This window comes from Epinephelus fuscoguttatus, linkage group LG12 (assembly GCF_011397635.1).
Source record: "Epinephelus fuscoguttatus linkage group LG12, E.fuscoguttatus.final_Chr_v1".
Classification (NCBI taxonomy): Eukaryota; Metazoa; Chordata; class Actinopteri; order Perciformes; family Serranidae; genus Epinephelus; species Epinephelus fuscoguttatus.
Genome location: NC_064763.1, coordinates 28,012,988 through 28,039,392, shown reverse-complemented (window position 1 = coordinate 28,039,392; position 26,405 = coordinate 28,012,988). Strand labels below are relative to the sequence as shown.

At 39.4% G+C, this 26,405-nt stretch overlaps 3 protein-coding genes across 4 annotated transcripts; 2 read left to right on the top strand and 1 right to left on the bottom strand.

Moving 5' to 3' along the window:
- Positions 1-547: 547 nt before the first annotated feature.
- On the bottom strand, positions 548-6,225 carry vps36 (vacuolar protein sorting 36 homolog). Its single transcript, XM_049591912.1, has 14 exons — positions 6,058-6,225; positions 5,794-5,862; positions 5,612-5,682; positions 4,637-4,751; positions 4,411-4,500; positions 3,765-3,851; positions 3,190-3,222; positions 2,527-2,604; positions 2,133-2,267; positions 1,934-1,999; positions 1,729-1,793; positions 1,250-1,334; positions 1,009-1,085; positions 548-905 (listed from the first exon to the last, which is right to left on the bottom strand). Exons 1-14 carry the CDS (start codon positions 6,151-6,153, stop codon positions 824-826), a joined length of 1,149 nt encoding a protein of 382 aa, XP_049447869.1. The 5' UTR covers positions 6,154-6,225; the 3' UTR covers positions 548-823.
- Positions 6,226-6,449: 224 nt separating this feature from the next.
- On the top strand, positions 6,450-16,205 carry proser1 (proline and serine rich 1). Of its 2 annotated transcripts, XM_049592443.1 has the most exons (12): positions 6,450-7,072; positions 7,164-7,229; positions 7,744-7,812; positions 8,054-8,148; positions 8,289-8,382; positions 8,745-8,855; positions 9,400-9,501; positions 9,997-10,075; positions 10,361-10,453; positions 11,694-13,029; positions 14,245-14,386; positions 14,494-16,205. In XM_049592443.1, the coding sequence occupies exons 1-12, from the start codon at positions 7,028-7,030 to the stop codon at positions 14,617-14,619; spliced, it is 2,358 nt and encodes a 785-aa protein (XP_049448400.1). In that variant the 5' UTR covers positions 6,450-7,027; the 3' UTR covers positions 14,620-16,205. The 2 variants fall into 2 exon arrangements, with proteins under 2 accessions (XP_049448400.1, XP_049448401.1); XM_049592444.1 differs by lacking the exon at positions 10,361-10,453.
- Positions 16,206-17,093: 888 nt separating this feature from the next.
- Positions 17,094-21,561, top strand: stoml3b (stomatin (EPB72)-like 3b). Its single transcript, XM_049592757.1, has 7 exons — positions 17,094-17,253; positions 19,740-19,843; positions 19,960-20,032; positions 20,209-20,291; positions 20,378-20,581; positions 20,797-20,931; positions 21,022-21,561. The coding sequence occupies exons 1-7, from the start codon at positions 17,190-17,192 to the stop codon at positions 21,208-21,210; spliced, it is 852 nt and encodes a 283-aa protein (XP_049448714.1). The 5' UTR covers positions 17,094-17,189; the 3' UTR covers positions 21,211-21,561.
- Positions 21,562-26,405: the final 4,844 nt, after the last annotated feature.

Sequence of the window (26,405 nt, the reverse complement as noted above, 5' to 3'; positions counted from 1 at the left end):
ATGATGGGATTTTACAGAAACTTGTTTTAAAAGCTTCACTGTGCCAATTAAGAGGGTACTAACCTTTCAGTCTGGCGCAGAAACAGTCAAAACTGGAATTTCTATAACATAACCTCTGCCATGAGGGGATTACTTGCCTGTGAAGTGACATTTGGCAACGCGCCCTACATTTTATTAGCTGTAAACCAAACTGACAGCAGATCAGGTATTTGATTTTATCTCTGTCTTTTCTCAAATGTGTCCCAGACAAAGGCAATTACATTCAAAGACAGTTTCACTGGAGAGGGGGCTAGAATTGTGTTTTGATGGACAAGGCTGAAGATGAAAGGATTCATTGAAACTGGGACATCTAGGCAGGTTCTCTCCCTCCTCAGAAGATGAGACAGCATGAAAAGACTCATTCCTGAATCATTTATTACATCAATTCATATTTTACGTTGGAAATCAGTGGCTATGAGCTTTTCATAACAATCCACACTACTTTAAAAAGGCATAAGCTCTATGACAAGCATGTGTTAAAAAAATGTACACTGTATACTCCATAAAGTCAATTTTCCCAAACCCATTTATTACTAAACGCACATGATGATCACTCCATCACTTTTCTGTGTGTACAGTATTTGCATAATCCTGGGCAGTTTGTGAAAAAGTATCTCAGAGTGTAGGTCTTAGACAGAAAATAGACTGTACCTGAGCAGGCACCCTGCTGCTGTGCATCAGTATGTACATGTTGTGGCTCTGCATCAGTCTATCAGCAGAGACAGTTCAGCCCAGTTTAAGTCTTTTTTTGTTTTAAATCTCAACAATAATGACTGTAAACAGGTCAAAAGAGGTTTGGGTAGAATCTCAAACCCTCAACAGAGTCATCCCTACACAGGTGGCCCATCTTCTCAGCTAGCAACAACCTGGAGATGCGGAGGGAAAAGAGAATACGACATGTAGAAATGAGGAACGAGAAACACATGTGACTGAATGCTGTGAGTTTTCTGTTACTGTGAGTAAACTTACCGCTCTTTGGACAGAAGAACAGAGAGACCCAGGAGCTTTGCAAACTCCTCTGCTGTCAAAGAGCCTTTGTCTGACACCTGCAGGAGAGGAAGATGATGAGACGACACAAGGAATCAGATAGAAACTTCAAACCTACGGGTTGGTGACTTATCCTGATATTTTTCAAAAATATATATCTACGCTGCTGAATCTGTCTAAAGCATGTCAGTGTAAGTATAATGTTTGTAACTGTAAAGCTTACATTGTCCAGTGCTGATGCTATCATTTCCTCTTCACTGTGAGACTGCAGCTGGACCACCATCACACCACTGTCAAACACACGCAGCCTACGAGGAGGACAAGATGGATGAGGAAATGAGTGTGTGTGAGAGATAGAGACACATTTGTGCTTCATTATCTTTTATGAAGCTACAGTAGGGAACTCTCTTAATATCAAAAAACACTGTGGGTGTACTAGGACCAGCGTGGTAGGAAAACAGGCTAGTGTTTCTTTTTAAACCATGGGAAGTGACAGGAAATGACAGTTGCAGAGGTCTGGACAATACTTCCAACAACAGGAAGCCAGGCAGGAAGAGCCTGGCCTCTGTGAGGCAGGCGCTAAACCTGCCCTATATTCCTAAATAAACACATATCCTGGTCTATACGTACATGAATGTGAATGAAAGCGCACACAGATAACTTAAACAATACGACACAAAGACAAACAAAACTCAAACTCACCTCAACGGGAGCTTCAAAGACTCAAACATCTTGCAAGCGTTTACCAAGTCTTCTGGAGATAAAAGCTGTGGAAAGAGAAGAAAAGTAACCTCAATATCTGACACTGAAGACATCTGTGTGTAGCAAGAATATATAGATAGCACAGTTGTGACATGATCTACAAAATTCTGCAACTATTCTGTGTGTGCATCTATGTGAGCTTTACCTCCATCCCTCTAGCACGGTTGACGAGACAGTACACCTCAGTGAGAGCCATCATACCCCCGCGCTCCTGCGAAAGTAGGAGAAATAGAATCAGAAAGAGACAGAAATAGAAATAGAAAGTAAGGACATGAATAAAATTATTATTTGATCTTGGCCTGTGTGGATGTAAATGCATGACACATAAAAAAATTGACATCTACCTCCAGAGGGGCCTGTAGCATATCTCCCAGTTGCTTGGCCAGCTGCATATGGTAATGTGTACCTGATCCATATGTTTCTCTTGTAACGGGGTTAGCAATACCCATGCTCAGTAGGTACGATTTAAACCGTATTGTCTGTAAAGCAGAACATAACGTCAATGAAAAGCAAACTACTTAAAAACCAAACTGTGCAATTCAGAGTAAAAACTGCATGGTGTAGAGGCATCTTCATAATAACAGCATCAGTTGTGTGTTTAAGGCTCCAGTGATGTTGGAAAGTATTACTTACAGGATTTTATGAGTAAAAGGTAAACCTTGCTGCATGTGCAGTAATCTGAAACTACATCCATTGTTCTTTTATTTCTGTGTCTGATTATGCCGGTCAAGTTCTTACCTCATCTTCTGTAATGTCTCCTTGCTTGTCTTTGATCTTGTTGGCTATAGATTTAGACAGCTCCACCATCTCTTTGGCCTGTTAGTTAGAGTAGATAATTGTTCAACCAACTGCACCCTGTAGCAGTATATGAGCTTAAAGGAATAATCCACCCATGAAATTATCAATTATTCAGCTTGTTAGCTTAAATTCATGAAGCAAACGTTCTTTCTCTCACGCCTCCAAGGTGAACAAAGAGTCCAAAATGGAGAAAATTCTTGATAAATTGGAGTAAAGGGGAGTTTGTGTTTGACAACAGCAAAGCTACATCAGTATATCCGTTTACAAATTCAAACAGCTCTTAAATTCAAGATATAGTTTTGCTGTTGTTAAATGCAGCCTCCGTTATTTCAATTCATCAAGAATTTAGTTTAATTTAGCTTATAGTTTTTTTCATGAATTCAATGTAACACAGGGAAAGTAATTGCTATACAAATTAATAATTTTGTGGATGAAGTATTCTCTCAACAAAGGTTTGATATGCATGTTTAGGGTGTTTAATCAGTCATATACAGTATAAATGTCAGTAGGGGAAATATAAAAGGACTTCATAAAGATCTGTAATTTTGTTAGAAATCAACAACTATAGGAAAATGTGAGCATAAAAAGGAGCACACTCTTTACCTTCACCATCAGCTTGCTGAGGTCCTCAAAGGCCTGTAAAAAGAGACTAAATGGGTAATTGTGTTCAAAAATGTTCACAATTAAATAAACCACAAAACTTCATGGCTACAGATGCAATTTAAATATCATTCCACAGCAGCTCCACCCCTCCTCTGGCTGATGATAAAAACTGAACATTCTCCCTCACTGTAAACCCCCCATTTATTTCAATGTCACACTTTTCATAAAGCTTCATACATGCCATCATTATTTATTTAAATTCAATTCACATTCAAGACATAGATACATATAGTATATCCAACAGTGGTCGTATAAACACATAACTTCATGATTGTCTAACGAGTGTCACGGCAGCTGTGGTCAGCTTGAATTCATATCATTTACAATAAATTCCAGTGGTGACAAGTTTTTGGCAGAAAAATAAAACAGATCAAAACATTCACAAAAAATTCCCACTCTGTATTCTCAGTACGTTTAAGGTCATTCTCGTCAAAAGATGGCTAAATACAAAGTTTCAGCTTGGAGCTTTGAGGAGACACATTTCTCAGTATTTCAGTATTTTTGCCTGACAGTACCTCAGAAATGTTTTTGTCTGTTTCTTTCCTCCTCTCCTCTATCTTCCTCTCAATGCCAACAATCCCCACGGCACGTGTCCTTCCTGCCTACACAACCACAAAGGAAAGAAAAACACACGTAGTCAAACACACAGGCAATCCAAAGGAGCCTCAAAGGACGAAGAAAGACAAACAGTGAGGAGGGAACAACTTGTGGTCAACTGCTGTTACAGTATATAAATCATTTTTAGTGACAATGATTTCATAGTGTCTATCAAAAAACAACAACAGAATGTAACAGCCTATACAGAGGCTTATTTTTACTTTTGTGTGAGATACTTAAATTGTCAATAAAGCCAATTTCTAATAATTGAGTACATAGTGTCACTATCACATATCAGTGAATAGTTAGAGGCAGAAGAAGACTATTCTGTCAAGCCCTTGAATATAGAGACAACACTGCCATCCTGTGGAAGAGAATGTGTTTTGACAGGAGCGTCATTCCCATGTGCATCACCTATTAAACTGCAGTTTGGCTGATACAGTTTAAGTCACGTGGTATGGAAACAAATCGCATGAACTTCTAAAAGAAAAAAATCCATGAATATGACAGTGGAAAGGAAGAAGTTGTAGTCAGATGAGAAGGAGCATCTGTTCAGCTTCTAACCTGAGAGCCAGTTCCTGTGGAGATGGGCTGTGAAACTGGTGTATTCTCCCATCTCTTCTGAGTCATTTCCTCTGACAGCCTCCTGTAAAACTGCAAGCAAATGATACCCTGTCACTTCCAGGTAATATAGAATAAGACACACAGTCTCGCTAAAGAATACTCATTATGAAGTGAACAAAGCTAAAACAAAAAAAGTCAATTAAGATACTTGTATGGGTGGGACTACCTCAATCTGCCCGTGCTCTTTGAAGGACAGCTTGATGAAAGAGTACTTGCTGTGTTGGTAGGGACCTGGCTCCTTGTTGGCAGGTGCAGGGTGCAGGTGGATAACTATTTTTGCACTACAGGATAAAAGATGCCAATAGTTAATTTACCATTCCCTGCTTGTAGATTGAAATTATTGTTGTTATGGAGTAAAAAAAATCCTAACTCAAGTTCCACCTGCTAGTTTTTTTAAAAAATTTTCCCCTAAATACAGCCACCAGCCATTACGTGAACAAATTTCCACGGTTAATTCATGTGATGACAACTGAGCAACCTTCATGACAACTAAGCAAACTCTATCTACTGATAGAGACAATGAGATGCCAGAAAAAAAAAGCATAATAAAGCATGTTCCTGCTTAGTCTCGCCACCAGACAATCAGAGATCTCTGCCTTCTTGTGAGTCTAGTTCCTGCTCATTTTATTCATGTAATACTGAAATCATATCTCATTTACTATAAAACCTTAATCAATTGTCCAGGGTGTTATTTGCTTAAATCAAAAAGAAGGGACAGGCGCCTCTCTGCTCTCTGCTCTGACAGAATTACGGCACTTGAGGATTACAGCACCCGGCATACCGACACAACACCACTTTATCCTGTTAGAACAATATGCACAACTTGGATTAATCTTTATTGAAAAAGCCTTATGTTCATTTTGATCTGAGGACCCTTACAGACTAAAGGAATATGAATATCTTACAGGGTGATCGAGAAGTTAACACATAATTTAAAGTGGCCCAAAAACGAATAAAAAAATAAATTAAAAAAAAAACTGCTTGGCTACCACATCTGTTTTCTAATTGAGACTGGGGCTTTTATTTGTCAAAATGTGTAGCCACACCGGGCTAGTAAGAGAGACAAGGTGTTTAATGAGGACTAGGCTTTAATTGACGTTTTACAGTATGTAGTTAGAAACCTAAATATTTATTTCGTCACCTCTTTCCTATTCCTGCAGCCTGCTCCTCAAAGAAGATGATCTGTGACAGGGGCATGGCTATGCAGCATTCCTACAGGTGACAATATAAACACATAATATATCGTTAGAATCAGCACACAAATTGTAAAATTACAAATCTGTGACCAATAGCACAAATCCCACACAATCACTGCTGTCTTACATGATTTTTGACGTCCCTCCAGATCAGCCGATGGGTGCTCAACAAGGCAACTCCAAGGTCCAGCTTAGCCTGGTGCAATGACAGGAAAGGACATGACGTTATTATTCCATTATATTTTATTACCTAAAACCATAAAGATGTACCTGAACTTCATCAGCATGCCATGTGCACTGTCAATATAGCTGCGTTATTCGACTATTATCAGTGTTCCATGTAAGTTTTAGCTGCTGTGTTGTCAGACCACGAACTTAAACAAAACTATACCTTATCATCACCGTCATACAGCCTGACACCTCTTTGCTGGATTACTAAAGTTTCGTTTATTTCTAAGAGCCCATTTGACCACGAAAAGCGGTCCATTTTTAATGTTTAGACAAACAATTGTTCCTTGTTCTGCTCCACTGCAGAGCCCTGACGTTATTTTATGTTTACTTCCTGTTTGCTGTCCAAACTTTGCCTGAAGAGAAATGCTAAAATAGAAGATTAAAAAATCTAAGTTTGGGTCAGCTGTACTGTTAATTATGTTCACTACGGATAAAACTTAAGTATTGATTATATTAACCAAACTAGCTGAATTTATTTTTTAAATTTTCATATAACTGGCTACTCTTTGTCTTTTGTGACAGGCACCCTCAGAGGGGTCCTTCCTACTGTTGACGTTACCAGCGCCAGCTGTCAGAGGAAGCTAGCTAACCTGCTGTCTTTCCTTGCGCGTTATTATGAGTTTAAATGGTTTTTTTTTTCTTTTCCAGTCTCTTTCGTAATTATCGCTAGCACTGGATTTTAACTAAACTTGAATGAACAGATGCACGAATATTTATTTTTGGCATTTTATAGCGTATTTGTTTCGCGTCGCTCGGAATTAAGCTAGCTGTAGCTGGCTAGCTTGTTGTTAGCTGCGGACAAATCTGGTGCAGACAGGTTTTTTGCACTGCAGACACAGCTTCTCTTGTTTGGAAGTCATTGTTCATGGGCGGAAAGTTGCATTATATGTATAAGGACTGTGAAGAACATGAAGCTTTATGACAAAGCTAATGATTTACTGCGAATATGCGATGCTTTGAAGTATGCTTTCGCTGCGTTATGAATTTATATCAGTGACGTATTAGTAAAAACTATTAAGGCATTTTACCTTAAATTTTCTATCTGTTACATTGTAAAAAGTGTATTTACCATTTGCGTGGTATAATAACTGTTGATCGATAAAGGCGAGCGTTTATTTGAATTAATAAACATGGATAAGAAATCATTTGATATAGTCTTGGATGAGATAAGAAAGGTAAGGAGTCTTTAAATCCTAATTGTCTGGCCATTTTAGGTCTGAAATCGTCTCCACTCCGGGGTTTGGTAACTCTTATTCTGTGTTTCAGTGCGTCCTGACCGATCAGCGGATCAAAGCCATAGAGCAGGTGCATGGATATTTCTCCAGTGAGCAGGTAAATGTCCAAACAGCACCACCGTCATGTTTATCCGCAGTGAGAAACTCCGCAGAACCTCCAGCCCAGACTGTGTCTTATCACATGAGATAGGCAGGGCTCCCACACATTTGTTAAACCCTCATAGCTTGTGCGTGTCACGAGGCCCTTACACGGACATTAAATGAAAAGATGGTCCCAAAATGTATCAGTGTTTCTCATATGAAGATCTGACATTAATACTAGTTCTTGACTTACCTTGTAACCAGTGTTGCACATGGGTAGATTTAAAAATTGAATTATTAAATGAATTGAACTTGTGTGTTATGTTGTATTTGATTAGGTCAATGTAAACTGAGGAAAAATATGTAGTTGCAAAAAGGGTATGGTTATAACTCATATGGTGTCGAAATGTATTTTTTATAGATAAAATTGGTCGAGTCGAATTAGTCACGGTCTTTCGTACGACTTTAATACTAGAGCAGTGCAGCTCTGGTGTTATTGTATGTTATAACACTGTCTTGAAAATTTGCAGGTCATTGAGATACTGAAGTATTTCTCATGGGCAGAGCCACAGATCAAAGCCGTTAAAGCTTTGCAGCATGTGAGTAACCAGTTTCAAATGATCTGCACCAAAGTTTATGGTTTGCATTGATAAAAAAATGTTTACCCATTTATATTTTGCTAAAAAATATATAATGTAAGTGCAGGAAAACAACAGCAACATCAGTCTTTGTATCAGAAGCTGTAAGAATGTATTGTTTTGTGTGTAAATGCCATCTCTCTCTGTACTTGGTGTGTTTTAAAAGGTTATTTAAATATGTTTCTTCTTCTTTTACCTTTAGAAAATGGTTGCAATCCCTACAACCAAAGTTGCAAATATCCTGAATTGTTTCACTTTCTCAAAAGACAGACTGATTGTCCTGGAACTTATAGCTTTGTGAGTACATTCTGAAAATGCATTTAAGCACCCTGAATGGTCTTTAAAACACCACACATCAAATTTTGTATTGTAATATCAGATAATTTGGTTTGATTGATTGGTTTCTAGTTGAATATTGGATCTCTGTGCCCGTTCAGGAACATTTCAGATGCTCAGAATTATCGTCCTGTGGAGGATCTGTTTCGCATACACCTGTCTGAGAAGAAGCGGGCTCGCAGGATACTGGAGCAAGTACGTTCACCTTTACAAATTCAATTAATGGTGTTGTTTGTGTTCTAGGAAGGTTAGCATAGAAACAGTATTTGGTAATTGTATGTCTGGGTATCAAAAGACCTTGTGGAATCCCTTTGGTAGCCTCTTCCCAGGGAATAACTGTTGCCTAGTGAGATGTGCAGGGACAAGCCAGTGATGCATTTAGATACTAATAAAGCGAACTAAGATAAAGGTTTTACAGTGGTTGTTTTCATGTTTTAATGCATTATCTTTGATATCCAATTAGAATATTTTAATGCATGCTGCAAACCCAAGCAAACACACACACACACACACACACACACAGAGTTTCTAAAATAATACTACTTCTGTGTCGCTAGGTATGTAAGGTTGGCTGCAAGGCTCCGGTAGCCATGATCTCTTCCTGTGGTATGATACCAGGAAATCCATACCCTAAAGGCAGACCCAGCCTGGTCAGTGGCACATTCCCTGTAAGTATGCTCATGGAGTTGTAAAGATGTAGATGTAGAAATAGATTTTATCATTAATTTTGATATGTTTGCCTTTATTCTTTAAACCTGCATTACTTCCATTTCTCAGGAGATAAGTGAACAAAACAAAGTTTAGAATCTATGTGAATTTCACTGCTGTGCATTTCATTTTCAATAAGATAAGCACATAGACATGGTACATGTATGATAACTGTCAGTTTTTATACGGGATTAACACTATAATGCTAGAACCCTAATAGTGTTTTATAATATGCAAAGTTGGTAAAAGTTATGTAATTAACAGCATTGTGTAAATTTTATATGAAATCTGAATTCAATTAAAGAAGATTACTGGTGATTTCTTACCAGTGTGGCAAAAACTCGGCATACAAAAGAATGAAACTGGGCTGAAATAGATAATTGTGATAGTGATATTATTTGTTTTGTCTTGTGATTTTAATAGAACTAGACAGCAAAAAGTGACAATGTGGCATGCCTTGTTTATCTCCTACCATGTAAAAATGTGTTTCTTTTATGATCATAGGGAATCCCTCCTGTTAAGAAAGACGGCGACAAGAAGGATGACACTTCAAACAGTCTTGAGGGGAAAGGAATTTCTGCTCGCATTATCGGACCATTCAAACCAGTAAGCAAGTGAATGGGAATCACCGACGGGGAATATGTCATATGGCCAGCATGCCCCAGAGAAACCTCATACCTGAGTGACGAGGCCTCATGTGACTAATTACATTGCCTACACATGATAAAACGTTCAACACGCATGTCAAGCCATGGTATATACACTAATGATTAGGTATGGTGAGAGTATCAAATAGACTGAAGTAAAGACTGAATAATAGAGGGTGTGATCAGAAACACATAAATAACATATGAGGAAGAACACATTAACAGCCATGGTTCACATTTATACTGATTAATGAGGCCATGAAAAATGTTTGACTTCCACTATCCATCAGTTGTCATCATCTTGGAATATGGGGACATGCTATAAAAACTACCACCATCTGCTGTATAACCATACAGAGCAGTGGTTTGTTATATTTTTGGTTTTCACTCAGTGTAATTGATGTGTTAGTTGCCTTTTAACACCTTGTATCATTTTTTTCTTAACCTTTTCTAGTTCCCTTCAACCTACAACCCTCATCGGCCTGTGCCCTACCCTATACCACCGTGCCGACCCCATGCTACCATCGCACCAAGTAAGAAACGACACTTACATACCCATCCCTACCTTCCCTCGCCCTGCCATATAACTGAACACTGTACGACTTGTTTTGGATAAGCTGATATGTAAGTTAGAGGGCTCTCAGACATTTGAAAAATTAATATTGCTGCTTTAAGTGGTTTCAGGTACATTTAGGCATGATCTTACTGCCATGTGGGACTGGTTGAGGTATAGTTAGTAGTGGTGTGTATGATTCTTTGGTTTGTCTGTGTGTATGTATGTGTGGTGGACGCTGTTAATATTTGCAACTGCCACTCAGGTGCATACAACAACGCAGGCCTTGTTTCTGTGGGAGGGGTTATAACCGCCAACGTTCCCCCTCCCCCCTACAACTCTACCCACAAAGTTGCAGGTATGATTCATTGGAAGCGGGCGCGCGTGTGTGTGCTACAGCAAATAGACACTCCTTGAAGCTTGCTGCCTAACTACCTGGCATGCTGCTTACCTGCGCTTCTCAAGTTTAATGTCTTAATCAGGTTTTAAGGGTGTGCTTCTTACTTCTGGATAACACTGAGTGACCAGAAAAATACGTCCTCCTGTACATTTAATGCAACCAGTACAACAGCTGTGTACTGGTTTCCTTTTATTTAGAGCTGTTAGAGAGATGTGGATTTAATACTGCTGTGATGTTTCAGGGAGATGTTGTTGTATTATATTGCATTACACACAATGCAACCACATTTCAGGTTAATTTGATGTAATCCAATATTTATTCTCCTCCGAATTTGAAGGTGAAATAGGCAAAATGGAAAAAATACAACGCCATAGAGGGTACTGACACGCAAGCAATTGAAACAATGGTCAAAAACATTTTTTTTTGCGAGGTTGTTGTATTGTTTCTCAGAACAATACACAGGTACTTCTGTTTTCTGGTCAGTCAGTGTGGAAGTATGCTTTGGTGAACTGTGAGGACGGAATCTTTGGTTGCCTGGACTAGGAACAGCTTCATACTAATGTCATTAATCTTTTTCTTTCTGGAGTCATGCTGTGTGCTGGCATTTAACATGCATTGCTTGGGTTAGCTTATTTTTTTGAACGCACTGTCTTGTCAGTTTTCACAGTTGAAATACATCTTTTAGGGCCTTTGGGGAGATGTGTGGTCAAACGTACAAAGGTGTCTCAACTTGCATTAAATTGACAAATGTCCAACACAGTGTTGAGATAAGCACAGTGTCTGACGAAAGTTAATTCCAGGTTACTAGGCTAAATAAATCATTCAAACATTTCCCCAAAGGTAAAAAGGAAGACATATTCCAATCTTGAAAAGTGTTAGATTTTTCATGTAATAAGTTGCACGCAGGGATGCTCTCTGGCTATTCCTCCTTGCTGTGTCTCTCTCCTCTCCTTTTTTAGATGTGAGTGGATTGCTTCTTCTACAATAGTTTGTTGGGTTTCAACCTATTCTGTCTGTGTCCTGGAATGAAATTTGTTTTGAACAATAACACTACTGATCAGAAAAAAATATTTAATGCATCTATGTGGATCTAAATGTATTTCTTTTATTTGTAATTGATCCTAACGCCATATCAGATATTAGTAATCATCATTTTAGATTACCTTTTTCACCAACTCTGATCTTTCTTTCCCTCCAGGCTATGCCAAACCAGGCAATCCACAGCACACCACACCTGGAGTCAACAGCGGGCCCCTCCTTATCCCTCATGGGTCCACGCCTTCTACCCCTGTTCCACCCCAGGCTTCTCCTGCTCAGCCTCCTCCAACAACCCCTATAACACCAGTTTTCCCTGGCATGGTGCCCTCTCACAACCCAAGTGCCCCCTCTCCCTCCCCTTCTCCATCCCCATCTGTGATCAAAGCAGGTCCACAGACCCCCAGTGGCCATGCTACACCTACACCCTCATCTGTCATTAAAGCACACACACCCTCAGGCACCCCTTGTGGAACTCCTGTCCCCGGCAGCGGAGGCTTCTCCTCTTCCCCCTTCCATGCAGTTTCCCGACCAGGCACCCCTGCTACCTCCCGCAGCGGCCCAGAGCTCTTATCTCAGACAAACTCCATGGGCTCAACTCAGCAGAGGGTTTTCTCCCAGTCCACAGACCACCAGTCAGGACCCACCCACCCTGGCATACACTCACAAGCAGGTAACCCCTCTGGGTCAGTGATCCGAAGTTACACCCCCTCTGGACCAACCACTCCGGTTATTCCAAACTGTTCCACCCCAGGCCCCAGTCCCAAACCCTCGCCAGCTCATTCTGCACAGATTCAGGCCGCCATGGCAGTGGCTGGAGCCCTGAACAGACACACTGGAGGTAGTAACAGTGGCAGTAACAGCCCAGTGCCCTCTGCTTTCAAGGGCACCTCTCGTTCTGGCACACCGTCTCTTAGCTCTCTTGTGGTACCAGGTTCTGCGCAGGCTGCCCTGGTACGTTCCCTTGGTCTGTCGCACCCCTCAGGTTCTCCTCAAGTCTCTCTCTCTAGTCCTGTGGCTCTCACCGGCCTCCAAGCTCTGTCCTCCAGCCCAGCACCCACTCATTACCCTGGCCTGTCCCCCTTTTCCTCCCTCTCTTCCGCTCTCCCTAATTCCTCCATGCCTTCATCCATGCCCGCACTACCTCCCACTACCAACATTTCTAACCATCCACCGACCTCCATCTACCCAGGCCTGGCTCCAAACACTGCCCCCGCTGCAGCCTCCCCGTTTGGTCTAGGCCTCACCTCTGGTCCCTCTATATTCCCAGGCCTTCCGCCTGGTCCTAACCCCGCTGCCTTCCCAGGGTTAGGGGTTTCAGGAGGGCATACTGCTGGGAGCCCTGTGCTGTCATCATTCATGGGACTGCCAGGGGCCTCTTCATCTTCTGTAGCAGTATCGGTGGCACCGCTGCAGGCAGCAGCAGCAGCTGGAGTTCCATCATCATCTCCAGTGTTACCAGGCTTTGCGTCTGCTTTCAGCTCCAACTTCCAGCCTGGGTATGTGATCCTCAAACATTTTTACTGTTCAGTATACAGAAGCCATGATTTATGAATGATGTAAAATACACATATTGATTTTATATTGATTTCCTACCGTTATTTTATTTAGCCTACAGGAAAAGACCATAGCAGCTACTGATTTGAATGTAGGTCAGTGTATGCCAATTGAGCTAGCCATTATATGATATGTCATTGTTTCCACTCAGTGTAAAATGGCTGTAAAAAGAGCATCATAATGCATGTAAACTGATTTTCCACTAAAGGTTTTGTTAGTGGAAACACTGCGCCTGAGTGCAAAGTCCACCTGTGTTTCTACTCTTGAGTGTCAGGTGTAGACTTTGGTTTGTCTGGTCTTAAAGAGTTCTCTGCCAGTTGGCTAATAGGTGACCGCTGTATAGCTATATATTAAGCATATCATCTTGTCAAACACAATCTTGCTTGTGTTTCACAAGCACATGCCTCACCTTTTGTTGACAGTTTATGCACTCAAGAGGCAGGTGGTGTTCTTCTTGGAAGAGCTAATAAATGAACAAGGAAGTTGTACTTTTTAATGTTTAAAAAAATATATAAACACATGTACAATGATGGTAATTGTCATATCAAACCATACGCCACCTTAACCCTAGTATTTTCCTAATACTCTTATAAGTTATGAGAGAATGTGTCCACTGCCATACATATATTTGTGTATTCATTTAAAATATAAACACACTATTGGTACATACTGTACTGTATACTTATTAGATGTTTAGTTTTAGACATTTTGGTAAATACGCTTATGCTTTGTGGCAGAGAGTAAGATGAGAGCAGTAACTTCCTGGAGTCTCTGTCTTTTATATGGACTAAACAAACAAGATATAACACGATCATTAGTGAGCTTTAGAGGTGCTGGTGGGTGAATCTTGTTCCTGTTGGACAGGGCCTGGCAAGCTGGCAAGCTAACAGGATGCTGGCTCTAGCTTCATATTCAAAGGGACAGATATGAGAGTGATATAAATGCGTAATATTCTTTGAAATGCAGCTTTTTTAGTTTCTGATGTTGGCAAAAATAAACGCTTGATCAGAGTTGTATTTTATCACATTAGAATTAAAAATTGCGTCTGTAACTAAGCACTGTAAATAGCATTTTTTTTAACCCAGTAGATGCAGAATAATGTGGAATAATATATTGATATAATTAAAATAACATTGTGTATATTCTGTGTGTTACAGGTTGAGCAGTGTCCTCCAGCCTTCTGGAAGCAGCGGGTTCCCCTTGCTGTCCTTCCCTGGGGTCACAAGCTTCTCTCCCTCCGCCTCCCCTGCTGCCCTCGGCAGCCTCCACAACCCAGCTATGCAGTCTGCTCTGCTGCAGGTAGACACACACGTAAACGCACACACACACTATTCTCTGGCGGAGTAAAAGTATTTGAATGTCGGTTTGATAAAGCCACACTGCTACTTTTCTTTGTCCTGTTTCAGGCTCATCCCACACCTGCTCTGGAGAGCTTTCCTCCTCAGCCCAACAGTTTCACCAACTACCCTCCAGGCCCTGGAAACCCGTTCCCCCTCCAACCAGGCCTGCACCCCCAGTTGGGTTGGCAGTGAAACCCACAACACACCTTGAAATACGGAGTACACTTACACGCTGACACCTATCGTACACCCTGCCCCACCCCTCAGCAGTTGACACATTTTCTTTTTTTTTTGGCCTTGAATCCTGAAGAGCACAGGACAGACTGGAGAGTCTCAGTAATGTGTGTGTTACAGCCAGAATGACTTACTACTACCAGAAACACTATGGAGTAAACAAATTTACTACATTATTCAAAGTGAACAGTTGTAAATATCAGTTGTCGAAGTTGTTAGGTTTTAAAAGTAAACCGTGACTGGTTTAAATGTTAGCTGGACTTGGCTGTTTTTAATCGAGTTTATCAACATTTATTAGTGAATAATGAAATATAGAAATGAATTTGAAAAATGTACATGATATCATGTAATGAATTGCCAGTATCCTCATGTAGTATTTCATGTCCAGTCTCGGTGGAAAGGACGTGTATGATACTGATCGATTGTCCTGAACTGAATATTGTATTATGACATGACATTTTTAGGTGACTCATGGTATACTGAGCTGTAAGGCGCAGTCATATTTTGAGACACACTGCTCCACAATCCTTGTGCTGCGTCAAGGGTGGGAGTGCTCTACACAAATACCTGCATCTGCCAGCTCCACTCATATTTGTGTTTTAATTTTTATTAGTGAACACACAATTGTGGCTGTCAGCAGTTTACTGTGATTCAAATTTGACGGATGTCATGATGCTATCACTGTTATTACAGTATTTGACCACATATACTGTATGCAGATGTTCCTGAGAAGAAGCTGATTGATATATGGACTTGAGATATAAAATGTCTGTGTTCTTCAGCGATGCTTTGCAACATAGTGAAAACTGTAATTTTACCTCAGTTACTGTACACATCAGTACACTCAGAGACAGTTGAGAGTGATACACGTTGTATGTTTTATCTGTTTTGCCCTTATTTTTTTTTTTGTATTTGCACCTGTCTTATTATTTTGTCAGTAAACTGCTGGTTATTGTAGCTGTAGCTGTATCTCTACTCTGTGTGAAGCCATGCTTATCAGGAAAACCACTTAGTAGATAATAATGACAGCTCGACATGCAGATCCTGAAGTTGAAGGCCAGCTGGTATTTGCTTTTAAAGAGGTGTAGCAATCACCTATTTATGTGTCTTTTTAATAAAATGTCAAAAGACGTTGAAAAGTCTGATAAATTGTAGTGCACTAGGCAAAAAAAGAGCCGGTGAAGGAGCATCTTCATGGTTGTACTTTATTATATCAGCAAAGTAATGGTTATAAATAAAGGTTCATGGTCAGAGAAAGACTGAATTAACAGGATAGTTATAGATGATAAATATGTACTGACAGCTGTGGCATATACCTTAATTGATATGCGGTTATTCTGTTTTCTGTTAGTTTATCCAACCCTCAGTATGATCATTTTTACGACCACACAGTGCTTATCATAAGCGCCTGTAATATTGCTCAACACAGAGGTGATGTCCTCAGTCATGTGTCAATTAGTCATGAGCGAGGCCCAACACCCGATCATGGGACCAATTTACACTTTCCATTATTGCGTTTTTTTCCATTGTACCCATACTTTGTCTACGACTTCCTTAATCAATAATATTAAATTAATATAATTTTTAATAATTATGCAAAAGAAAATATATTCTTCAGTTTCTTAAAATCTTAATTTTCAGATATGATAAATTCAATTTCAAATTTGGCATGATTTATATATTAGTACTGATTTATAGTTTTGGTATTTGTAAGACTCACTCTGTTTCACAAGCAGCTGAATTACTGTAATATAAATGCTTGCATTTATTTAATTTCCTTAATTTCAGTAAGTTATTTTCAGAATATATTCACCACTGAGTCCTTGCTGTTCAGTCTATAGGAAACTAGAGTCAACAACTGTACAAATATTTGTTTATCCTATTCAACAAATGATGGTCTCTCTGTACCCTCTCCATTTAAAGGAAATGTTGAATTTATCCTATCTGTTCTTTCTGTCTTGTAAGGTATTTAATTTTATTTATTTATGCAGACATCATAAAACATTGAGAACTTTTTAGGTTCTCCACAAAAAGAGTCAATTTTGCTCATTTTATATTCAGCTGCCTTTTAAATAGTTCCCCATTCCAGTAGGAAGTTAAATCAAAGAAAGTGCAGCATTGCATTGTTTATTTCCTCTTCAGAAATATCATCAATAAACAGAATGTGTAGGGCAAAAATAATATATGTCTTTAGTACTATGTATCATTTTATATATTACCAGTATTTTAGATTGCCGCCTTCTTTTTTATGCAACTAAATATGATTTGTTTGTCCTTCATTGCTCACACAGAAAACACTCATACAGGTTTGGGTTTTTTTTACAAACACTGAGATAAATCCAGTTACATATTAGCATCATGATAAATGCACTTTGTCGATGATCAACTCAGAATGGGAGCCACACCTACTCTGAGCTCCACTGTATAGTAGCATTACAGCTTTAAAAGGCTGGGCGAGTCCCTCCTGATCAAATACACATTTACAAACTCCCTCTCAACAAACTTCCTCTCTCAGTCTGAGCAAGCACATGGAAATGGAGGACCAAATGGAAAGCCAGAAGAGAAGAGGGATGAGCAAAGAAGATTTGATATGTAAGATAAACCACATTTTCTTTTACTGTCTTTTCACCTGAGCTTCAGTGTTATGTAACTGGTTGTGTTAACCAAAAAATAAAATATGATCACAAGACTTGGTTTGAGGCTTAGATCAACAAAGGTGTTCTTTACTCTTCCTTGAAACAAGTTCTATATCGAATGCCAGCTACATTGTGGTATTATTGCAAACAGGAGTGTATTATGTATACGTATATGGAGTTTACCTGTACAGGTAGAATGCAGCCAGAGAGGTGAGGGCAAAGTAGAACTCCATTGTCATGGAGACAGAAATCACATGTCACTGAGATAAGAGTCCCAAAAGCATGTGACTGAGTGTTTGTGTGTCTCCATGCTCCGTGAGCAAGTAAACGAGGAGCTGTCATGTTACACAATTGAGTTTGAGCTGTGTGTAAACGTCCCTTAATTTGGTTTGCTGATTAGGGCTTGTTTTCATATCACATCGTTTTGCAGCGTAACCATGAACCTGTCAGATGGGATCAAGTGACATAGAACACTGTATACACATCACCTGCATGAATCCACATTCACACAGGTGTTTGATGGTGATACAGCACAAAATCAACATTACATAAATTGGGTGCACAATTTTTAAACCTGTTTAGTTGAGAGTATATACAGATATGATGAAGATTGGCACAGTGTAAGCTATGATTATTTTGTAACAATCCTCATAAATTATGCAATACCTTTTCCAGTAAGTATCATGGATCTTGTGACACAGAGGAAGTGAATTAACAGGGCTCTCTAACGTGCACTAATGCCTAAAAGTCCGTTTGTGCGCGATAATGCTCTCAACATCTCCTTTAGTACAACCACAGGAAGCATTTCCTGTGGTTTGACCTAGAAAGAGAGGCTTTTGTGTCTTTTAACCATGCTAGGACAAATGAATTTTTAACCTAAGTGGTGCAAAGGCCATAAAGTTAAAGCTTCTTGCAAATTAAAATATATAACCTCAATAAACAGGAGTTTAACAGTGTGACCACAAAGGATTCAGTGTGAAATATCATGGCTTTGTTGCAAACACGAACAGGTGCAGCCATTTGAGCTGGAAACTATGACATGGTGCATCACCACATGGACCTTTCCCTCACTTAATGACTTCTTTCATTTCCAAAATAGCTATCCGGGGATCATGTTGCTTTGGTAAACATTTTACTGTTTACACTGTTAAAATGAAAGTCTCTCCGTGTGAGTTTCCCTGTGTGTAAGTTGCTCGTATCGGTGGTAGATCTAAGTTGGATAACAAAGGGGAAAAAATCTGTTGATAGCACTTAGAAGTCACGTTGTATTATGATTTCAGTTTCAACGTTCATAGCAGAGGTGGGACCAAGTCATTGTTTTGCAAGTTTTTGCTCCCAAGTCCCAAGTCAAAGCTGAAAAGTCAGGAGATGACTCCCAAGTTCTAAACTTTGAGTTAAAAATCCTAAACAGGTCACAATGTGCTCTTCACCACGTGTTGCCATTTTAACAACAGAGTAATATGTTACTTTTTTTTACTTTAAATACAGTTTAACAAAAAGTTACTTTGCTGTAAAGCTAATATTAGCCAAGCGTTACGTAACTATGTTAATATTTGCCTCAACTTGTTATACAATTTTTGACTTGTGTGTTTTGCATACTGTGATTAATGTTTTAATGACTATTGCATAGTTTTTGCACATGAAACACACTTGCGGGCTTGCTGGGAATGAAAAGCATAGTTGATTCAGGAAATGAAGGGAAAATAGTTGATTCGTGGCACATTTTTTAAGTAACATGGCCGTCTTTTTAATCTTTAAGCTCAGGTAAAGGTATCAAGTATCGTCAACGGAAAAGGCTCAAGTCAAGTTATGAGTCATGAGTCAATGGTGGTAAAGTCCGAGTTGAGAAAGTTATCAAATTTGTGTCCAGTTTATGTGATGTGAGTTCTGAGTCATAGTATAGTGTGTTTGCCTTTTTAGCAGCTGAGGGTTTGAAGCTTCCCTTAAGGTCAAGGTCAAGGTCACATTTATTTCTATAGCACATTTAAAAAGACAGAAGTCACCAAAGTGCTTTACAAGAACACTGTGAAAATTACAATACCACATAAATAGAATGATAAATACCAAAATATAAAAACAGATACAAAATACAAAAAAAACCCCCAGAAACAAATATAAAAACAGACAAACAGTCTGATGTCTCATGTCTTGTAGTTACGGGGGGCCAAGAGACCTCCATTGTCCTCCATTCCAAAGGGATCCAGTGTCATTTCATACTGCTTTCTGATCAGTGACCTTCTGGATTTTTGAGGCAAATGTTCATTATTTCCCCACATTATGCCCCACTGAATCATATCTTGTTTATTCTTGATACAAACCTGTTCACATCTCTTACTTTGCTATAAACAAGGAGGCTTTCCTTACTGTTTCATATTTGTTTTAGGGTTTTCACAGCACATCATACACACTCAAACACACAGTGTTGTCTTTCTTTCTCTCTAGCTGAACGAACAGGATCTTTGGGGTGCGTAGGTTGGCTCATAGTCATACTGTCAAGCATCTTCACAATCTGCCTCTTTCCCATCACCATCTGGTTTTGTCTGAAGGTGAGTGAACTCGGTAAATGAGCACAGTGGGTTGAAGAGCAGAAACCGCAATTTCCTTTACTGCAAATCTGAATGTGAAATGAGCTTCAGCTGTGGTCTTCCTGTCGGTGTTGCAGATTGTTCAGGAGTATGAGCGCGCTGTTATCTTCAGGCTGGGCCGCATTACAGACAGGAAGGCTAAAGGACCAGGTAGAAACACTAACAATTTCTATATACATTTTTTTTTTGTTTTTTACAAACTGTAAAAATGAATAAATAATTGCAAGAAAAAATATAATCCTATTTTTCATGGTTAAATTTGGGGTTCATTTTCAGGTTGATGCAAGATAGTAATGCAATTGATGCTTTTTCCCTTTCATCCACAGGAATTTTCTTTATTTTGCCATGCACCGATTCCTTTGTGAAAGTTGACCTGCGAACAATTTCATTTGACATCCCACCACAAGAGGTAGGGTCAGCGTTTAGAGCATCACAAAATGATCTTAGCTCAAATCTGAGGACATACTCACAAACTGTTATGTGCCTCTGCTCTAGATCCTGACCAAGGACTCAGTCACGGTTTGTGTGGATGGTGTGGTGTACTTCCGGGTCTTTGACCCTATCGCCTCTGTTGCCAATGTGACTAATGCCGACTTCTCCACCCGTCTGCTGGCTCAAACCACCCTCAGAAATGTCCTAGGAACTAAGAACCTGGCTGAGCTCTTGTCTGACCGTGAGGGCATTGCTCACAGCATGCAGGTACAGGAAACTCTCAGACGGGCTGTACTGAACAAAAGAGAGTTTCTCTCCAAAAAACAAAAACTGAGAAATAAATTTGCTTTTCCTTGATTTTTCATCTCTGATCGACAGCTTTATGTGTAAAGTTCATCTGTGGATGGTGGATGAAATAATCAGCAAATTAATGACCTTGTAAGCTGCATGTGTAAGCTGTGTCTCTTTTTTGTCTTTTGCAGTCCAACCTTGATGAAGCCACAGACAACTGGGGAATCAAGGTGGAGCGTGTGGAGATTAAAGATGTGAAGTTGCCACATCAGCTGCAGAGAGCCATGGCTGCTGAGGCAGAGGCTGCACGAGAGGCCAGAGCCAAGGTTAGCACATGCAGCAAGACACGTTCAGTACATGCATACAGTGTTATACAATAATTACCTGTTAATCACAATCTCTCTTTCTGGATGTAGGTGATTGCAGCAGAGGGTGAGATGAACGCATCTCGCGCCCTGAAGGAGGCCTCCCTCGTGATTGCAGAGTCTCCGTCAGCCTTACAGCTTCGCTACCTGCAGACTCTCAACACCATCGCAGCAGAGAAGAACTCCACCATCATCTTCCCCCTGCCCATGGATGTCTTAAGTCACTTTATGCGGAAGTGATACCTCCGTTTGTTCATCTTGTGAAGTCACTGAAAAAAAAAACATGAATTGAATGGGATATCAGGGAACATTTCTATGGCTCCTCATAAAACAAACATTCAGGATGCTATTGTTGTATGGTTGACATTTTTTAGATGGATCATGGAAACGCCTGCATGGTTTATATAGTGAAGCTGTGATCCGGTCAGTGCCTACTAACCAATGTGATTTTCTTTGACAAAATTTTCTTTGAAACTGATATCATATGTTGTTAAAATTATATAATGGATAGTGTGTCTTTCATGATATTATATGATGTAATGTTGATCATTTGCATATTTTGATACTGAATTAAATGTCAAATGTTTAAAACTGTTGAAATTTGTTCTTTGGTCATAAAGCTTACAAAGCATATGTTTATGCTTTGTTCACTTAACTGGCATACAAAGTGTTGATTTTATCTCTTTACCATTGAACAGTTTTCTTAAAGATAAAAGATAAAAGAGAATAGGGCTTCAAGTTACATTTTTAAATAAGCAGACTCTATGGCAAAAGAATAATTAATTACTTTTTATTTTTGAAATAACAAATGAAAGAATTTGAAAAATATCAAATAATGAGGAATTCATTCATCCTCTTGAGGGTCGCGGGGGGGCTGGAGCCTATCCCAGCTGACATCAGGCGAGAGGCAGGGTACACCCTGGACAGGTCGCCAGACTATCGCAGGGCTGACACATAGAGACAAACAACCATTCAGCACACACACATTCACACATTCACAGTCACACCTACAGACAATTTAGAGTTATCAATTAACCTAGTCCCCAATCTGCATGTCTTTGGACTGTGGGAAGAAGCCAGAGTGTCCGGAGAGAACCCACGCTGACACGGGGAGAACATGCAAACTCCGCACAGAAGGGCTCCCACGCCCGGGATCGAACCGGCAACCCTCTTGCTATGAGGCGAGAATGCTAACCACCACACCACTGTGCCGCCCATATTGAGGAATTCTTTTTATTAATTTATCCATTATTATATTTATCATTATTCATTTATACAATTTTAGATAAATCCAACGTAATTAAATGAATATAGATTTTTAAAGGTTACTTTTGGAGTCTTTGATAAATGATTTGAAACCTCTGTTCAAATCTTAAAATAAACAATAAACACATATACATACATTAATATTATTATGAAGAAGATATACTAATCATTAATACCAGAGGAAAAATTCAATTTTTTTTCACTCTAATGTCACATACACACAGGCCCAAAATACACATACATGGACAAACAGGACCATTACATGCATGTCAGAGCGAGGGGGCTGCCAATGGAGAGGTGCCCCGAGCAGCTGGGGGTTCAGTGTCTTGCTCAAGGGTACCTTGGCAGTGCCCAGGAGGCAAACTCGCACCTACCAGTCCATGCTCCATATATGGTCCAGAAGGGGACTTGAGTTGGCCACCCTCCGGTTCCCAATCCAAGTCCCTATGGACTGAGCTACTGCCTCCCTGATGTGTTACAGTATGTGTTGGATTCAGCCAATAGTAACAGAGGATATAAGACAGTGTTGTTGGTATCACAACAAAGCTGAAATGTCAGAGCCTTAAAAGTAATAATTTATGAGAACATTAAATTGAAAACAGAGAATACGAATATGAATATGAATCAATGTTGAATAAAATTTGATAACATGCATTCAAAGCCTGAGAATATTGAATGGAACAGAATTCTAAATATTGAATGAAAATCTGACAAACGTATGTAGTGTTAGCACACACACAGGTCATAGGCAGCCACAGTGTATCTGCTCAGTGAGTCAGTGGTGGCAACAATTTCACCATGAAACAATTTGTACTTTTAGCAGTGCAATTTGAAGACCAATAATTGTTTAGCATCAATTAATTACATTATGAAATTAATAAGTATATTAATAAATACAGGCAAAATATAAAACCATGAAACTGAAATAGTAAAATTCTGCTGTTTATTCTGTTATTTTATCCTGTCCCAGTAATAACTCAGACCCAAATGCAGAGAACACACAGGAGGCAGAGTGGGGTTTAAAAAAAGCATGGTCTTTACTTCAGTCCAAAAAGGTGGTACACAAACAAGGAGTTCAAAAAAGCTAACAAAACAGACAGGGAGTAGGCAAAAAATCCTTAAATCCAAAACAGGCCATGTTAAAAAACAACAACAAAAAAAACCAGAGACTGCTAGAAAGCAATGACACAAAGGGACAAACATGAGGCGCTGGTGGGTACATATACACAGGGATGGATGAGAGGATAATCAGGGGCAGGTGAGTAAGTGGCAGCAGGTGCAGTTGATGAAAGGCAGGAAAACACAGGAAACTGACACAAGAGGGTAGTACTTCAAAATAAAACAGGAAATATCATAACAAAATCCAGAATGTTGCAGTTTCTTTTCACAAAAACAAAACTAATTTCAGGGTTGTTGTTTTTTCAGTCAAGCAGCCTATATGTCGAAATGTCTTACCTTACCTGTAAGACATTCTCCATTTAATTCCAAGTAAATACTCATTCACTATCCATTAAGAACTGGAAACTATTCTCTACATAGTTCAATTGTAAGCTTTCCTGTAGACACATTTTACATTTTTGCATGTTCAGCTGACCAAAAGACTCTTGGTAATTAATTAATCAAAACAGTATCGCTTGAACAATGTCTGCATTTTTTACTACAGTTAGGACCAAACTATGTAATCTTTTCTGAGTACTTCTTTAAGAATTTTCTGTTACATGGCATTTTATCAGGACCAATTACGTAATCTTTTCTCAGTTTCTGATTTCTTTCCCCGTAAAATGTCAGTTCCTTTTTAGGTAATTCTAAAAAAACGTGGGATCCAAAACATTGTTACTCATCTGTATGTCTTTACAGTATACATCACTATAAGCACAACCCAAAGATACAAATTAATTGTAATTTCAATGATTACATAATGAAAAGCATATATTTGTTTCATTTAATTTAAAGAATACCTTCCCTACCATGTGAATCTTTTGCTAAAACACCTTCAACTACATTACTACTGTAAATATTACTCCTATTGTACTGCTCCTGCTAACACTGCTCCTATGGTAACTATACTGCTGCTGAGGCTACTGGCACTAATATGACTAACTGTGCTGCTGTTACTGCCACTTCTACTGCTAGTACCTTTTAAACTGCTCCTACGATACACATGACTGAGCCATGCATTAGCTCTGACATACAACAGAAAAATTAAACAAAGTCTGAGCTTTATTTGAACTGTCCAACTTCCTGTAGTGAACTCATCCTAATGACTCATTAACATGAGGAGGGCCTTGGAGTGACACCGTTTGAGCAGAGGATGTAGTTTGAGAGGGAGCAAGCAGGAAGGAGAGAAGTGCAATGCTGAGACGTGTTGAACAGTAGACAGAAGAAGGGGCTTGGGGGAGAAACGAAACAGGAGGCATGAATGTAGATGGGGCTGTTGGGATAAGAGTTGAGGAATGAGGGTGGACAAAGACAAGTCCTACAGCTGGAGGCCCTGGGTACAGTTTGCTCTGCCTTGCCTGCTGTGTGGTGATAAACATGCTGAATGCCAGCTGGTTCAGAGGAAACAGCAGGTCAGACTTTCAGCATGTGGAAGAGGCCCAGCAGCCACAGGTATAAGAGTAAGCAGTTTAATCCTTTGGCGAGACAAATGCAGGATCGTGACCCATTAGGCAAGGGAGGCAGAGGAACTCAGCGCTTCAGGCTCTCCATACCAGGGACAAACTCTTTTCTCTGTTGTGGAGACTTGAATCTCCCTGTAGTCTGCCTGTCCTGAGAGCAAGCAGGTTTTGCCATAAGCCCCAGAGACATGGTGTGGAGAAAAGTCCTTGGCAAGGTAGGCAGCAGCTGAGGTATCAGAGGGTTGAGGAACAGAGGAACAGATGGTCTGCTAGTCCTCACAGAGGCTGAAGGGATGGTGGACAGAGGTTTGGTTATAGCAGAGCTGGTATAGTAACAGTATGTCACAATGGCATGGTAAAATCTCTTGCTGATAATGCAAATTGTCACCAAATGAAGTGAGTGTTAAGCCTGTGTTATTTTGTGATATCAGTTATCAGTTATATTAAGTTTAAATATAATAATGACCTTGCTATAAAGACTGGCCTGTTTTTATTCCAAGTTTTTTTTTCATACATAGCCAACATTTAGACATTTATTAACCAACGATACAGTGAGAAACACTATAATTGGTGCATTACTGGTGCATTCAGTTACCAGCGTATGAAGTGTTGGACCTCAAAACCAGAACTCATGGAACTGGGTTCATGTCCAGAATCTGGTTTTAGGTTTAGTTAACACAAGCACTTTTGTTAAGTTGAGTGAAAAATCGTGAATTTGGTTAAACAGGAATGAAGAAACAATGCTGTAGTCACCACGGCAGGAAACCGTACTGCGGTATTGCCTATTTAGGTGGAAAACAACTGAAATATGTTTTCAGTAAACATTTTGCTGCTGACACTTCCAGTATCAACATAAGTCACTCAGCATTACATTTCCCTCAAAACGTATTTGCTGTTTCAAATGAATTATTAGCCTATGTATAAATGTAATTTCTGGGAGACTGGGCTGGAAGACTAACCATTGCTTACAGTGGATGCTTTTATATAAGTTTTATATATCTTCAGATATTTTTAATCAACTTTTATTGGTCATAAAATGAACAAGAAGAGTTTAAAGAGGTCTAATCTCCCTCACTCTAACCCTCTGGAAATGGTCCATCCAAATATATACTTCCTGATGCTCAGACTGCAGTATAATGATATATCAAGACATCATTTTAACAAGAAATCTAACACTGGTCATCTTGCAGTCAATTTCTTTATAATACTTTAGTAATTTAATAAAAATATGAATAAATAAAATGGCTAAATAATGATAAAAATGTGAATAATCACAACCTTTTTCAGCTTTTTTGATGGCTTGTCAGACATTTTTCAGGGAGTTGGTGTTGCCACAGCCCTAAAATAACTACATTGTAGTTTTCCTAAAAGTCTGTTTCTCTTATGATTAGTTCCCTTGTATACAGATTGGTGTGTGTGCACATGTTATACGAGCACCTGTATACAGAATACACGTAGCAGGTAAACACACTCTTAAATTGACAGCAGGACTTATACTTCAATGAAACATGGACATCACATGACTTTTTTGAATATTTTTTAATACTGTGT

Excerpts from the sequence above, each read along its gene's own strand:
- vps36 (XM_049591912.1), bottom strand. The coding sequence starts at position 6,153 with ATGGACCGCTTTTCGTGGTCAAATGGGCTCTTAGAAATAAACGAAACT. Across the intron at positions 3,852-4,410 it reads CCACAGGAACTGGCTCTCAG|GCAGGAAGGACACGTGCCGT; the intron begins GTTAGAAGCTGA and ends GTGGTTGTGTAG. Across the intron at positions 906-1,008 it reads GTTCTTCTGTCCAAAGAGCG|GTTGTTGCTAGCTGAGAAGA; the intron begins GTAAGTTTACTC and ends CCGCATCTCCAG.
- proser1 (XM_049592443.1), top strand. The coding sequence starts at position 7,028 with ATGGATAAGAAATCATTTGATATAGTCTTGGATGAGATAAGAAAG. Across the intron at positions 9,502-9,996 it reads TTATCGGACCATTCAAACCA|TTCCCTTCAACCTACAACCC; the intron begins GTAAGCAAGTGA and ends AACCTTTTCTAG. Across the intron at positions 14,387-14,493 it reads TGCAGTCTGCTCTGCTGCAG|GCTCATCCCACACCTGCTCT; the intron begins GTAGACACACAC and ends GTCCTGTTTCAG.
- stoml3b (XM_049592757.1), top strand. The coding sequence starts at position 17,190 with ATGGAAATGGAGGACCAAATGGAAAGCCAGAAGAGAAGAGGGATGAGC. Across the intron at positions 17,254-19,739 it reads GAGCAAAGAAGATTTGATAT|CTGAACGAACAGGATCTTTG; the intron begins GTAAGATAAACC and ends CTTTCTCTCTAG. Across the intron at positions 20,033-20,208 it reads CAGGAAGGCTAAAGGACCAG|GAATTTTCTTTATTTTGCCA; the intron begins GTAGAAACACTA and ends TTTCATCCACAG.